Genomic DNA, 16,505 nt, shown 5'->3' on the forward strand with positions numbered 1-16,505 from the left:
TTCTTGTGTTTCCAGTTTATTCAACAGAAAAGAGACGAACTCCCTGTGGCTTTGGGGCCTGCTCATAACCATGAATGGTTTATGAATGTCTGGGTAAGAGCAGCTCCTGTCAGGGGATCTACAAGAAAAGCTAAGGGCTTTCCCCAGCTTCTGCCTTCAACAGAGCTTAGACTCCTTGACACACAGCAGCGTTTTCTGGGTTTTCTTTCTTTAGAGAGAGAGAGCACTTGTTGGAAGGGTCATCGAACTGACAGAGGACTCGTTCCCATTAATGGGAACACAGGGGTTGTCCAAAGCAAGAGGAATGTGTCCTAGGGCTAGATGACAGGGCCAGAGGATGGCCTCCTGCTTTCGGCTTCCGTCTGAAGACCAACATGGTGGTCTGTGTCCACCTCAGAAGTGGTGGGCTCTCTTCTAAGAGTCTTGGTCTGCCTGTCCGGAGTGACTGTAATATTTCTGGAGGGGGTAGTCATCATTCCAGGGGCTACAGCTCTCTTTCCAAGGGGCACGATCTTCTCTCCAGGGGACTTAGTCTGACCATGCATAGAAACCATACTCATCTCTCCGTGAGTCATAGCGTCTCCAAGGGTCTCAGTCTTCATTTCCACAGCCACAGTGTGCTTTCCAAAGGACATAGTTTCACTCGTAGGGGTCACAATCCCACTCTGGTGGCCTCTAGTCATATCTGCAGACTTCCTATGGGTGTTAGAAGCCATAGACTTTCCTTCTGAGGACAAAAGCCCCATATCATTGGTTCCAGTCGGACTTTCAGGGTCAGTTCTTAAAGAATTCATAGCAGTTGAGAGCCAAAATTTTGGTGAAGGAGTTGAGCTGAACTCTAGAGGAAATCATCAGAACAGGATGAGAGTCCTACGGCTTCCTCCCCATCCTGTTAATTGCTGGCAGGACTACGACCACTCCAGGGCTGAGTACTTGCTCCCAAAATCCAGAAGTGAAGGATTTCATAATGCACTGACTTGAGGGCATAGATAAAATCCCACCACATTGAAGCCCTGCTCCCTCGCCTCATCATGTTGATATGATCCCAGGCACCTATGGGCATTTACATTTACATTTCTGGGGAACGACCCCAAGAAGCCTGCCAGTTTTCTATGCTTAAGGCCTCACTTTGACCTTACTGATGGCACCTTCGGCAAGACCTTGCTGCCCCCCAAGCCCTAATAACAGAAACCTCCTGTGTCCCCCATGGTAGAAGGCACCAGGAACAACATGGAGGGCCAGGAGGCCACTCTTGACAGCATTTTGTAAAGAATTGGGTTGGAGTCCCATCTCTGCCCTTGACTAGCAGTATTGCCTTTCTGAGCCCCAGTGTCCTTGTCCCTAAAATGATAGTTATAAATCATCTCAAAGGATGCTGTAGCGGTAGCATGCCAGATTCCAACTCCTAACTACCAGGGCAGTCTCTACTATCAAAGAGGTTATCAAAAGAAATCTGACTTCCTCTTCTGGCCCTTGTCCCACGAAAGCAGGAGGAAGCCACAGAGAAATAAACTGACATATATTGAGCGCTAACATTGAGCCAGCAGTTTTCATTTCTTATCTCATATAGTTCTTATAATAATGTCATGAGTATAAGGATCATTCCCATTTTGCAGATAGGGAAAACAAAGCTCAGAGGGTCAAATGGAGCCTGCCTCTAAGCCAAGGAAATGGACCGGCCTAACATCAAAGTTTGTTCTCTTCCTTCGGTGCCATGCTGTCTCACCGAAGCCTGCAGATCTAAAAGATCTGCTCCCAACCCCACTTCCAAGCCATAGGTACTTACCAGCTTGCACCAGGAAACTATGCAACTTGGAGACAAGGGGGAAAGGGCCAGTGCCACAGAAAGTGCCCTTAACGTCATCCAGGTCCAACGTCCACACCATGGCTCCCCCAAAATTCTCTCCTTTTATGAACTTTGCCTGAAAAAGGAGTAGTCAGTCAACCTGCTGTGCTGGCCATCCCCCAGACTGGGTACAATGGCAAAACACTGAAGACAGACCCTCAGGAAACACTACAGTAGCATGGTTGGTAGTTACAGCCTGTATTTGAATCTAGCCTTTACCACTTATTAGCTAAGGGATCTTGAAAAGGTCACACAAACCTTTGCCTCATTTGTAAAAAAAAAGGATAACATTTCCGATATTTTTTAGGAACCAAAGAATCCCTTCATGCAAATGCTACAGCATGGATGGAGCTTGGAGACATTACGCTGAGCGAAATAAGCCCAGCACAACAGGACAAATATTGTACGATTCCACTCATAGGAGGTAGAGGAGTCACATTCCCATAAATGGAAAGCATAGTGGTGGTCACTATCGGGGGTGAGGGAGAAGCGAATGGGGTTTCAGTATGGGAAGATGAAACGGTTCTGGAGATAGGGGCGCCGGGGTGGCTCAGTTGGTTCAGTGTCCGACTCATGATTTCGGGGCAGGTCATGATCCCAGGGCCATGGGATCAAGCCCCACATTGGGCTCTGTACTGACCATGAAGCCTGCTTAAGATTCTCTCTCTCTCTCTCTCTCTCTCTCTCTCTCTCGCCCTCAGTCCCTTTCCCCTGCTTGCTCTCTCTCTCTCTCTCTCTCTCTCTCTCTAAAAGAAAAGTTCTGGAGATAGATAGAAGGTGGTGATAGTTACAAAACAATGTGACTGCACTTAATGCTGCTGAACTGGACACTTAAAAATGGGCCAAATGGCAAATATTATGTTTATGTATATTTCACAATTTTAAAGATGATTTTTTTATATGAAATTTATTGTCAAATTGGTTTCCATGCAACACCCAGCGCTCATCCCAACAGGTGCCCTCCTCAATGCCCATCACCCACCCTCCCCTCCCTCCCACCCCCCATCAACTCTCAGTTTATTCTCAGTTTTTAAAAGTCTCTTATGGTTTGCCTCCCTCCCTCTAACTTTTTTTTTCCTAACCCCATGGTCTTCTGTTAAGTTTCTCAGGATCCACCTAAGAGTGAAAACATATGGTATCTGTCTTTCTCTATATGACTTACTTCACTTAGCGTAACACTCTCCAGTTCCATCCACGTTGCTACAAAGGGCCATATTTCATTCTTTCTCATTGCCGAGTAGTATTACATTGTGTATATAAACCACAATGGAAGACGATTTTTTAAAAAAGAATTCCTACATGTAAAATATTTGGATCAAAACCTTGCACATAATGAAAACTGTCTCACCAGGGTCCCAGTGCCAACCATTATTGTCATTATGCTGAAACACAGATGTTGCTATATTATTTTAAAACCACTTCCTCACACCGTATATCACAGTGACACTATAAAGAAGAGACAAAGCAGGTAATACTGTCACCTTTCCACAGGTAAGAAAAGAGAGGCTTTTGTCCATGATTTTTAAAACTTCAGATATAGGGGCGCCTGGGTGGTCCAGTTAGTTGAGTGTCTGACTCTTGATTTTAGCTCAGGTCATGAACCCAGGGTCATGGGATTGAGCCCCAAGTCAGGCTCTATGCCCAGCGTGGATTGGGATTCTCTCTCTCTCTCTCTCTCTCTCCCTCTCTCTCTCTCTGTCTCTCTCTCCCCCCCCCCCACCCCACCTCTGCATCTCTCTCTCTTTATAAAATAAAATAAAATAAAATAAAATAAAATAAAATAAAATATTTTTTACAAATCATTAAAAAAAAACCCTCACCTATAACTAAATGGCAGGGTTTAGACCCAAATCCGAGTCCTATTATTACTTTGCTAGTATTCTCTGTCATGGCTGACGGGAAAGACAGACTCCATCACATCCAAATAACTACATGACTTGGCCGAATCAATGGGCTCCTTTCTGAGATTTACTTTCCCCAAATGTAAAATAAGAAGAAGGAGGAGCCCAATTATAGATAAGCTGAAATTGTCAAGATTCTGAGATTTTACTCTGCTTACAAACCAAGTTAGCCTGCCAGTTTACGTGTGCGCACACATGATCTCTGTATCAGAGGACAGACCATTATTACTCATGGCAAAAGACCAATCACAACAGCACTTTGACTTTGCTCCCCATGGCCTAGATGCCCAAAGAATGACATGGCGAAGGCCAGATATACACCTGTACGTGCAGTGAGGTCTGCGGCACAGGAGAGGGATCCTGAAACTATGAGCCTTGAGCTTATGTGAGACAGCTGGCAAATCGGACCCTTCTCCCCTCTGGACGGTTTGAGAGCTTCACTGGGATGTAGACAAGTCCCCTCTGGGGAGGGGACTTCTACAATCTCTGAAAGTCAGCAAAGGCTCTGGGGGAAGAGGGGAAGGCAGCTTTCTACTTTTATTATAGCTGCTCTGTTGCTTTTGCTCAAAATGCCCAGACAGCGCAGAAACGCTGAGAAATCCAGGGATAATTATCTCCCGATGATGACCTCTGAGGTTTCTTCCAGCTCTGGGATTCTGTGATGAAATCCCTTCACCACCCTCACACGGGGCTCTGTTCCCCTCTAGTTCTGCAAGGCACAGTAACTGCCCCTCAACGCGAGAACACCATCCCTGCTGGTCTCAGGCTTCCCCAGACACACAGGTCAATGCCCTCCCCCATGTCCTGTGGATCATATATTGAATTCCATCCAACTGGGTAATTCCACTGAGTCACTGGATTTTTCTGTGTGTGTCCTCTGTTCCCAAACTGGAGTAAGATCCTGGAGGCTGAAAGCCATACTCTGCACCTCTCTCTGCACAGCGGGCCTCCCCCAGGGCTGTGCACAGAGGAGGTACATGGTGGGTCTTCACGAATGCTGCCCTATCACCTTGTGCTTTCTACCCCAAACTTCCCCCAAAGAACAGCCAACACCTGTCGCTTCTGCATCACCTATAGTAGAGGAGACGGTGACTTCTCTCTAATGAGACCCGATATCCAGGCAGTTGCCAAGTGCTGACAATTTCTCATTCAGACCCTACCTCCACTTCCAACCACCTGGTCCAACCCTCAGTATGTCACCGGCTCACTTCCGAGTCTCTCTCAGAGCTTCCAAAATGCCAAACCGGTTACAGCAGGATCACATGGAAACATAGTAAAAACAGTTCCCAGATTCTTTCTAAGACCTGCTGAATATTCAGGGGTGGAGCCACATCTTTCTACATTTATCAAGTCTCAGGTGATTCCAAAGCAGAAGCAGGTTCAGAAATTACCAAAGCATGTCATTTCTGTTTTAATTCACTATAAAAAAAAAACCTGCCAGACTCGACTTCATTTAACATTGCTTGCGTGGGGAGAGGAGGTGCTCACCATTAGGCTCTAAAGGTTTCAAACTTGCAGGTCATGCACCTGCAGGGAAACCTGATTTTGCCTTGAAATGCCTGCAAGAAGAGGTCCAAATGTCTTTGCCAGCGTTCAAGTCCCTCTATAAACTGACCTGCACTTTACTGCCTTCTCTTACGCTTTACAAAACTTCTCTGCCCCACCCAAATTTTTCTTTGAACCTACTTTGAATGAGCTTTCAGCACCCTCTGACCCCATGTCATTATCTCCTGCCGCTCACCTCCCTGAGGAAGCCCTCCTTGACTTCCCTACTCCTGACACACATCTCAGTGATATTCACCGGGCACTTAGCAAATTCTACCTCATATTGGTATTTAGCTGTTGTGAACTTATCTGGCCCAAGCAGAAAAGAAGAAACTGTTGCCAAAAATCTGCATAAACTGAGAGAAGTCATTTCTCCCTTCAAAACCGCGACTCCTTTTCTTCCAAAGAAGAGGGTTGGGGCAGGGGGCGCCTGGGTGGCTCAGTCAGTTAAGCATCTGACTCTTGATTTCGGCTTAGGTCATTATCTCTCGGTTTATGAGTTTGAGCCCCACGTGGGGCTCTGTGCTGACAATGCAGAGCCTGCTTGGGATTCTGTCTCCCTCTCTTTCTGTCGTGCCCCCACTTTCTCTCTCTTAAAAATAAAAATTTAAGGGGCGCCTGGGTGGCTCAGTTGGTTAAGTGTCCAACTTTGGCTCAGGTCATGATCTCACCATTGGTGAGTTCATGCCCCACATAGGGCTCTGTGCTCACAACTCGGAGCCCGGAGCCTGCTTTAGATTTTGTGTCTCCCTTTCTCTCTGTCCCTCCCCTGTTCACGCTCTGTCTCTCTCTGTCCCTCAAAACTGAATAAAAGTTAAAAAAAAAAAAAAAGGAAGAAGAAGAGGATTGGATAGACGGATTTAGGAAACCCCAGTTAGGTCAGGTATGCCTGAAACTCACCTGATCTAGTAAATCTCACCTTTTCACCTCCACCCAGTAAACACACACACACACACACACACACACACACACACACACACATCGTACAGATAAGAGCTTCATGGAAGCCAGAGGGAAACTATATGCTGGAGCAAGAAAGGACCAATGTCTTACCTTGTGACTGAAGCTGAGGACATCATCATAGCCAACCCACACATTCCCCTTGTAGGCGTATGGGACATGCTGATAGTCAATCCAGCGCTTCGTCGCTTTCTGGACGAAGGAGCAAATCTGCCAGGAGGATCACCAGGTTAGTTCCGGGAAGTCCATGGAGAGAAGCACCAGCAGGCAAACTGCTCTTTTCCCAGTGACAAAGAATCCAAGAATCCCTTGCCAGGGAATGAGAAGAGGCAAACCAAAGAGGGAGGGGAAAGCCACTCACAAAGGACCTCCTCTCTTTTCTGAGCAAATTCTTATTAAAATATGTTCCTTTCTCTAATGTCCGTGATGGAAAGAAAGAGAGAAACAAGGAGTGGCTGACATCCTTAAAAATCAAATCAGGGTTTGCTAAATAATGCCAATATCAAACTACGAATGGTAACCTATCTGACCCTTGACCAAACCTGTATCTTTTTCAGAGAGTTCCCATAAACAAACCTCTCCTGTCTTCTTTAGAAATCAGCATAAAGGGGCCCCCGTCTTGGAGGCCATCAAACTAGCTTGTGAATCTCTAATAAATTTCAGGTTTCTCACAAGTAAGGAGAACTGGGTTGTTACAATCAGTCAAGCATGTGAGTTTGGCTAGGTGCCCGGCATTGTGCTAGAAACCATACGCCACGAAGAAGCAGACGTATTCAAGCTGGTTGCAGAAGCTAACGTCTGAGGCTTTTCTTTCTTTTTCTTTCTTTCTTTCTTTCTTTCTTTCTTTCTTTCTTTCTTTCTTTCTTTCTTTCTTTCTTTCTTTCTTTCTTTCTTTCTTTCTTTCTTTCTTTTCTTCCTTTCTTCCTTTCTGTTCTTTAAAGGTTCTGTCTATCAAACATGTCTTCGGTCTATAATGTCTTTCAAGACCATTATTTCAACTATGCCATCACTCATAACCACGCTTCACTGGATTAGCAGGAAAACATTTCTACCCAGTCAGCACAGAGCACTGTGCCTCCACTCCTACCTAAGGCACCCATGCACACCATGTGCCTCCATACCTGCCATCCTTGGCCTGCGGGGCCCTTCCCTCCTGTCATTCCTGCCCATCAGGATCATTCCTGTGCTCCAAAGCCCTGCTCTAAAGCTACCTGCTCCATGAGACCTTTCCAGATCCCTAAGCCACACATCCTGTGCCTCTTATTGTCCTCTCTTATGTTTTATATTCCCTTGGGTCCAAGTCTCTTTCCTCCACTCAGTAGCAAGCTTTGTTGAGATGGGGATTCAGGGAGTGGAATCGGGGTAAGAGGAAAGAATCTGTAGTAGAGGAGGTCTTGGAACTGCTTCAACATAATCTCATAGCGGGAGGGAGGGAGTCAGGGAGCGGACATGAAACAAGATGGGCCAAGAGCGGTTCGAGATTGAAGCTGGTGAGGGGTAGGTGGTAGTGGCAGAGGGGGGGAGGAGGTGATACTATTCTTTTACTTTTGCAAATGTTTGAAATTATATCTATTTCAGGTACTAATAGTTTTTATTTAGGCCAGATAGTAAGTCAGGATTGACTTGTATAACAGTTAAGATTCTCTTTATATACTGGATTTCTCTTGCGCTAGTAAACTACCTCTTTGTCCTCTCGCCGTCACCCTTGCCTTTGCCCTGTTGTCTTTGCTCTTGCCCCAACAGAGGATGGAGACCTGACTAACAGACAGAGGTCTCTATTCCTGTCACCTCATAATAAGCCAAGAAGCCATCTTGCTTGGTGTACTTTCCTGAAAGCGCAACACCCTTAGCTTCAGCCTGTAGCCCATTATTAGAGGCCTTGAGGAGGTTAAACGTCCGTCCATAGGTGGGGAGCCCCATGAGGAGCTTCTCTGGGGGTGCCCCCAGATTCCGCCAGTATTTCATGGCATGTGCCTGCAGGTGGGAAGAACACAAACCCCTCCTTGTTACTGACGGCCAATGGCCTGGGCTCAGGGGCAGGTGTCGGGGCCCCTCGAGATCTTTCCTTACCGAAGATTTGGGGTCTCCAGGCAGAGAGAACAGGGGACTATTGTGTCCTGTGAACTTTTCCCAGCTTCCATGAAAGTCGTAAGACAAGACGCTGATGAAGTCCAGGAGCCTGCAAGGGCAGGAGGAGGAGACAGGAAGGTTGGGCTAAGCAGATTTTCGAGTCAGGTCGCCAGAGGACTAGCCAGCTGACTGGCTGTGTACTGGCCACTCCAGCTTCTCCCCCGTTTCGGCCTGGGGTGCCTGCCCATCTGCGCCAGCCACTCGCGATGTGTCACCGCAGCAAAATGCTGGCTAGGGACAGCCGTGCAGGAAGACCAAGGCCATCCTGAGAGCTTCCGTGGAAGTAGACGGGAGTCGGACCAAAAAACACATTCACGCCTGACACAAGAGCCAACCGAGGTCACTTGTCACGACCTCGGTCATGCTGTCAGGAGGAAGGCGGTACTCCCCACAGCAGCTACACAGCTTCCATGCTTCCGCCGTTCAAGACACCAGTGAAACCATCTCTTCCAGAACACTCTCAGGATGACCAAGTGTAACAAGTACTTCCCAGGTCAGCAGTGCACCAGTGCACAAAAATGCCAGCATTTAATTTTGATCTGGCCGCTGGCCTCAGTACCATCGCTCTCTCCGTTTTAGAGCTGAAGCCGTTGAGACTCCGAGGTTAACTAACTGGCCTCAAGTCACCCAGCTGGCCTGCCCGGCCGTTGAGACCAATGCTGACAAACTCTATGTCCCATGGGGTCCCTCCCTTTTGTCCCCACACTGAAACCAGGCTCCCTGGTGTAATCACACACCGAACCACGCCATCCTCTACTTTGGTCTCTGTTAGCCTCAGCGGCTCCTCTGTCAACACTCGATTCTTGAGGTTCAAGAAAATTAGCCCAGAACTGGCGTGTCCAGAAAGAGTGAGTTACGAGCGATTCTTTGTTTAGCTTTGTAACTTTTTTACAGAGACCCGCGCTCTGAAAACTAGACCTGGTTGGGCATGCCTATTTCTGTTTTTGTGTCAGTGGCTGCTAACTCATCTGGCTCTCTGATGCCCGCCGTGTGCCCCACAGTGTATGTCTACAGCTGTACTCTGGGACGGCAGAGGCCAGGCCCCTGGTATTCTCTCCTTCGAGATTCAGCAAAGAGCTTTGCAGAAGGCTCTGCCCGAGATGATGTGACTGTGGGCACTGGTCCTACAGCTCCATCTGGTCTCCTAAAGAAAGCCCAGGGTATGTGGGGCTGATCCCTGTCCCCACCTATGTTCCTCTGCCGGCCTCCCCAAATAGCACTTGCACATGGAGAGCTCACAGGCAGAGCGTTTGTGCCACGCCAGGGTTCTGAGCGTGACATGCCTCCTTCCCTCCTGCCCCCCAGGCAGCACCCACTCACCTTCCCAGAAGGAGCACTTCATAAGCTGTTTTGATGATTTGTTCATCCCCAGAGACAGCGGCAGAGAGCAGCAGCTTGGGACGCCTGGTAAGCTGCGCCTCCTTCTGGAAGGCAAACAGGAGCTCCTGCCAAAAAAGGCAGACGCACAGATCCAGACAGAGCAGTCAGGGAAAGAATCATCCAGGATACCTTTATTTACAGAGCCCCTTGAGCCAGGCTCTAGGGACACAGAGGTGAGTCAGACACAGCCCCTGCCCCAGGCTCGTGACAGAGGCGGCCTTGAGCCAACGTGGTAAGTGACTTAATAGAGGGCTGGCCGGGCAGGGGGAGCACAGGCTGCCTGTGGGAGGCCAGGAAGCTGCACCGAGGAGGCATCACTTGGGCTGCAGTGCTGGAGCAGGACCTGGGTGTGACAGTGAAAAAGAGCCACTACGAGGACTCCTGCTCTTTTTGCCAGACCCTTCTAGGATGGCAGTAAAAGAACATTCTGCTACCTCTCTCCTGCCCCTGCCCCCACCTGGCCTTCTGCTCCTCCTACGCCCCGAGCCCACATATGATAAAAGTAGAATCATTTCTGGATTCTAGAGCTTCCAGACTTGGCCTTACTTCAATTAAGAGGAGAAAAGTCCATCGGTCCCTCATGGGACTGCCTCTTACTCCAGGGTACAAGAAGAAGAGGTCCAGACCATCAAAGTTATGTGTCCTCAGGAGGGATATAACTGAATCAATAAACCTTTCCCGGTTGGCCGATGTGGAAAGCATGGTGGTGAACCTGCAGGAGACCCGGGGTGAGGCAAGGAAGGCTTTTCTCAGAACCACAACCCCCACAAAGCCCCTTGGTTTGCACCTGGCAGCTGGCCCGCAGACACGGGCTGGAAGAAAGAAAGGCAGGTCTTTGAAACTCCCAGCCCTTCTTAAAAGCCCCTCCCAGCCCTGGGGGCCAAATACCCAGGGATGGGGAATTCAAGCAGCAGGGAGGGGCCCCAAAGTGTCACCTGGTTGTGCCAAAGTTCCACCCACCAATGGACAGCAGTGTTTTCAGCTTCCTGTTCCTGTGATGCGGGATAGAGGGAGGTAAGCTGGGTCCCCACTCCAGTGGGCCCCTGGGGAACAGCGGAAAGTTAGGGGGGGAGGGGAGTGAAAGGGGAAGTCAGGTGGAGGGAGGGGCAGAGAAGTGCAGAGCAGAGAACAGGGAAAAAAAGAAAGGAAAAGAGGGGAGAACATTCAACCCATGCATCATCACAACCCGACCTCCCAGGCTGTCCAAAGTCCACCAAACTTCCCCACATCGCATGATGCTCTCGTGGGAAGGAAAAGAAGTAGTCTCAAGATGTTTCTCTTCACTGTTTTCTTAGTCAACAAATATTTATTGAGTAATTACTATGTGCCGTTGATTGCCTTAGGTGCTTGACTGTGATACAACAGGGAACAAGACAGACAAGCTCCCTGCTCACAGGGAGCTTGTGATCTAGTGATGTGGGATTTATACCCTGGCCATCTATAACTATTAGCGCAGTGACAGACCTCTCCTTGGACAGGGAGAGAACCCAAGAGAGCTGGGGACAGGAATACAAGCACTTACTGAGCACCACTTCTGCTCAAGGCACTCACCTAACCACCGGTACGCAAATATACAGGAGACACTGCCCCTTCCCTCGGGGACCTCACTGTCCTGGAGGGGTGGGGTGCAGGTGACAAATGGTAATAAAGACACTAGCATTTGTGAAGCATCTGTGATATGCGGACCCTCCTTGAAGCATTTTTTTTTTTTGCATTTTTAAATTTTTTTTTTAAGTTTATTATTTATTTTGAGAGAGAGAGAGAAACCTCAAGTTGGGGAAGGGCAGAGACAGAGAGGGAGAGAGAGAGAATCCCAAGCAGGCTCCACGCTGTTGAGTGTGGAGCCTGATGTGGGGCTCAAACTCACAAACCACGAGATCATGACCAGACCTGAAATCAGACGCTTAACTGACTGAGCCACCCACGCGCCCCACCCCCCTCCCCGAAGCGTTTTAATAGCATTAGTACATGAACTGCTTCCCTCTGGCTTGAAGGGTGAGCTGAGGGTTACCAGGCAGAGGCAACAAAGGCAAGGGGGCAAGAATGAGCTCAGGGTGTTATTCCTCAGGGAATTCTCAGGCAGAGATGATCCCGAGCCCCCTGTGAGAGGAGGCTAGGACCCGAAGAATCAGAAGAAAGTTGATAAGTCACAAGAGAAAATAGGCTTAATTTTCTTCTGCTTGTAAAATCTGAAAATCCGATCCCCACAGGCCATCGGAACACACTTCTCCTTGAGCTCGTTGAACTCTGGGTAGATAATTTTCTCATCCCGGAAATCCTTGGCAACGATGCGATTGTTGTTCATTGAGGCGAAGGCAAATATCAGGTGGGTACAGAGGAAGGGGTCCAGGTCACGGGGCAAGATCGAGGCAGGGCCAGGTCGACTCGGCGCCCAGCCGGCAAAATAACACACCAGTTTGTGGGCGGCGCCTGGCAAGGGAGAACGTGCGCTAGTTGGCAGAGACCCAGGGAGAGGGTGGAGCTCAGCTTCCACGGAGCGGTGTGAACACAGCCCAAGAGGCCAGGCCACCGTAACCCCCACATACAAACACACCCCAAAGCTAGACTGAGGTCTCATTCCCCCTTCACCCCAACCGCTGAGGCCCCAGGGGGAAAGAACGCCTTATAAAATCCTGATAGGATGGATCCTCAAGTCTGGACCCTGCCAATGCAGAGTGACAAGTGGCAGGTGACTCAAAATCTTCTGCTCAACTGCAGTGGATGGATGGTCCCTGACACAGGGGCCAGGGCAGGGAGGGGCTGCGGGAGACACTCAACACAGAGCGCTCCTCAGCTGGGGGAGCTCCCTGGCTCCAGAGAGGAGGACACACTCTCCTTACCGTCATGGTGCCTCAGCACAAGAACCAGCCCTGCAGGAAACAAAGGGTGGAGTCACGCTCTGATTCACATGCATGCCCCGAGTGACCTGCCCCGGCCACCCTCCAGTCCTCCCGGGCACCCACCATCCGTGCCCCAGAGCCAGACACAGATGCACAAATGGAGACAGCCTCCCTTCACCTGTTTCCTCTTCTCTAAGTTGAACCAGTGGAGCCAAATCTATCAAAGCTCCTATTTAACCCCAACCAACACCATGTGGACACACACAGGCTCGGCACAGGGACAGCGATGACTTAGAAGTCAGCGAAAGCCGTAGGCCAGTGGTTGTCGCCTTGGCTGCAAGTATAAAAAGTGATACTCTGGCTCCTCCCCCTGGAGGTCCAGGGGAGGAGATTCAGATTTCACTGGTCCAAGGTGGAACTGGGCATAAAGATATTTAATGGGCAGCTGGATTTGAGAACCACTGCTCAGATGACTCCTGCCTGGGCTCCTCTGTGCCTTCCCCATGTCCCATCCCACCTCCACCTAAGCTGCCCCCACCCCCACCCCGAGTCCTAGGCTGCTTCTCAGGCACTCAAGAGGCCTTGAACATTGCTGTCTGCTGGACTGAGTGACCTTTCAGGGGCTGGGAACTGCCACACTCACCAACCCACAGCAACAGCCTCCCCATCTCAAAGGTCTGAGAGCTACAAGGCTAGGGCTCAAGTGCCTTTATAGGAACTTCCCCGGGGAACAGCCCCGGGACAATGCTGACATAGCCTGGCTACACACACACAAAACCAGGGGCGGTGATGAATGGGCTGCTGCCACGTCACAGTGACCCCAGCGCCTCCCGTCCTCCATCAGAGCCACAGTGATGCCAGCAGCCTCCCGTCCTCCCTCAAAACCAACAAAGCAGCAGTTGGGTCTGACCCTGGCACACGGTGGGTGTCCGCCACGGGCCAGGGCGAGGGCAGGGCAGCACTCAGCCCAGTTCCTGGGATTCGCGCCACAGGGACTGAGTATGAGGAGTACACACTATATGGAGGCAGTCATTCCATTGTTACCGGATTATTAGTTGGGGAAGGGGTGGAATATAAAGTTTAAAAGTCCCAGCCTTGGACCTAGGCACGGTAAGGTTTGAACCTCCGTGTTGCTTAGCTTTTTGAGCTTCAGCTTCCGCACTCGTAAAACAGCTCATACGGTTTTATAGGAGTCAACGAAATGACGTACAAAACATTGTTAGTTCAGGGCTTTGCTCGTAATAAGAGCTCAGCGAACGGTAGCTGTTACTAAGGATGCCAGAACAGTTGCCCAGCAGAGCCGGGTTCTCAAACTCCCATCCGAGACTCGCCAGGCAGGTAATGTAAATGGTTGAAGCGGGCTCAGTAAAATAGCTCACTCTCCACTTTATTAGAAGGATAGCAGTCCGAGCCGAGTGACATACACCAACTAACATGAAGCCTCTTGGTCAGGAGACACTAGAGATGGGTATGAACAGAGGCAGCTGTTCTGAGTAACCACTCACGGCTGCCATGTAGTGAAATAGACTCAGTGTTGGAAGATCCCTCAGTTTCTCAAGAGAAGACAAAAATCTGAATTTTCGTGCGGGTCAACGGTGTTTGAGCCGGTACACGAGCCAACGCTGAGAACGTGTTATGAACCTAAGGAATATAAGGAATACAATTGTGGATACCTGAAAGCCAATATTTTAAAAATACAACAACAACAATATGAAGGATAAACAAAAATAGATCTGTAGCCAGATGCTTTTATGATCCGCCAGTTTTCTTTTTCTGCTACGGAGGATCTCAAATCATGAGTAGGTCCCATATTTCACGATCTGAATCTCAATCATGGAGGACCAGAAATCGGATGCTCATCTTCTCAGAGACAGACACTGCTCACCTCATCCACACTTCACCGAGGTACTAACCAGATGTCAATATAATAAATGACACGGCAAAATACAATGACTAGTGGTTAAATTAGTTTCACTTCCATATGAAGAAACCAGGAAGATCAATTTTTTAATCAGAAGATTGCTTGAGGGCACGTGGGTGGCTCAGTCGGTTGAGCATCCGACTTCAGCTTGGGTCATGATCTCATGGTTCGTGAGTTTGAGTCCCACCTGGGGCTCTGTGCTGACAGTTTGGAGCCTGGACCCTGCTTTGGATTCTGTCTCTGTCTCTCTCTCTCTCTCTCTCTCTCTAGCCTGGACCCTGCTTCGGATTCTCTCTCTCTCTCTCTCTCTCTCTCTCTCTGCCCCTCCCCTGCTTATGCTCTGTCTCTCTCTTTCTCAAAAGTGAATAAACTTTAAAAAAAAAAGAAAAAAAAAAGAAGACTGCTTGGATATCATGGAATAAAAACAATAGATGTTATAGGATGTGTAGGCAAGGAATATTTCAGTAAAACTCTAGGTAAGCCTGATGGAATACTCCACCTAAAAGAGACTGTCTCCACTTACTCATCCATCTTTGCCTTGCCTTAAGTACTCAACAAATACTTGTTGAGCATGTGCCAGGCCCTGCTAGGCACTCTAGATGCAATGGTGATCAAGACAGTTTCTGCTCTCAGGGAGCTTCTAGTCTAGTGAACAAATTGTTCACACCCCCGAGTGTATGTCTCTCTCTTGGAGATGTATGCATCTCTCTCATCTCTCTTGGATAGGTGCAGTGGGGGAAAATGTGAGTTTTATCACCAAAGAGACTTACTCTGTACCATCACTGGGGCCACTGGAGTCCCACCTACCTGCTCAATGCCACCCTCCATTCCTTGGGCTAACAGTAACCTGAATCAGGAAATAATTAAGCCTCCTGAGGGCAACACTGGATTAGGATGGGCAACAACTTGTACCACTGGCTACATTACCCCTGGTGTGGTTTCTAACACTAAGGACCATGCTCTTACTTGTTTCCCAATTTCTAGCCCAGGTCCCCTAATTCTTGTTAATGGGTCTCTGAATTCATTTTTCTTCCTGTTCTGTAAACTGTAGGCACTACAGTTGTTTCCCAGGGCCTGGGTCCTGACTCAGTCTTGCCAGGCACCTGGGGCCTTTGCTGGCTATCTTTTAAGACCTCCCTGATGTGGATGCATGCCTCTCTCTAATTCTGAGCCTCCCTCCTGCCACCTCCTGTCCCCCAGATTCCGTATCACTGAGATTTCCCACTAGGTTTGTGCCTTTCCATCCCGACTCCCTCCAGGAAGCACTAGCTCCTAATGCTGTCCCCAGCACAGAGCTCAGTCGGCCTGCCAATCTGCACCATTCTCATCTGTACCTGGGTCAGTCCTCTGGGATCCTATTCTGCTGCAGTGGACAAGGCCGGATCTCAGACCTAACCATTGATTCCATGCCTTTGCTATGGATGCATTGATTCCTTTGCTATGGATGCAAAGAACACCACGATGTAACAATGGATGCCCGGGAGGGACCTCTGCTTCATTCAGGGACGATCATGCCAGGGGTAGGAACTATGACTCCATGTGTATACCAGATGATGAATAGTAAATGCCGAGTGAGGGTTCTGTTGAAAGTCAGTATGCCATGTCGCTCTGTGTGCTCTCAATCCTTGACATTTTGCTGTCAAAAAATACCATTGTTATTTTACACACCCACCCGGATACTTGAAAATACTCCTCCCTGGTGCCTAGCCTGTTCTCATGGGAAAACATTTACAAACGTCTTTTAGTTGACTTACTGAAGAAATGCCTACGGCAGCGCATCCCCTCCCAGATTTTACAATACCCAAGTAGACGAAGGCAAGATCAGAGCCAAAATACCTCAGTTTTAGCAAAGCATTTGGCCAAACTTTTGTGATACTCATGTGGATAAATTGGACAAGTATGACTTGAACAAAATCAATTGATTGAATGAATCCAAGAGCCCAGAGTGTTGACTGTGGATTGGTGCAAACTTGAAAGATCTT

At 48.8% G+C, this 16,505-nt stretch overlaps 1 protein-coding gene across 1 annotated transcript; it reads right to left on the reverse strand.

Annotated features, from left to right (window-relative positions):
- Positions 1 to 262: 262 nt before the first annotated feature.
- On the reverse strand, positions 263 to 13,288 carry OVGP1 (oviductal glycoprotein 1). Its single transcript, NM_001278838.1, is given in 11 exon segments — positions 263 to 838; positions 1,787 to 1,922; positions 6,346 to 6,462; positions 8,041 to 8,226; positions 8,323 to 8,431; positions 9,703 to 9,827; positions 10,309 to 10,474; positions 10,698 to 10,754; positions 11,988 to 12,192; positions 12,603 to 12,632; positions 13,246 to 13,288. Coding segments are annotated over 11 exon segments (1,677 nt in total). The 5' UTR covers positions 13,271 to 13,288; the 3' UTR covers positions 263 to 317.
- Between the last annotated feature and the right edge of the window lie 3,217 nt (positions 13,289 to 16,505).

This window comes from Felis catus, chromosome C1, assembly GCF_018350175.1.
Source record: "Felis catus isolate Fca126 chromosome C1, F.catus_Fca126_mat1.0, whole genome shotgun sequence".
NCBI lineage: Eukaryota > Metazoa > Chordata > Mammalia > Carnivora > Felidae > Felis > Felis catus.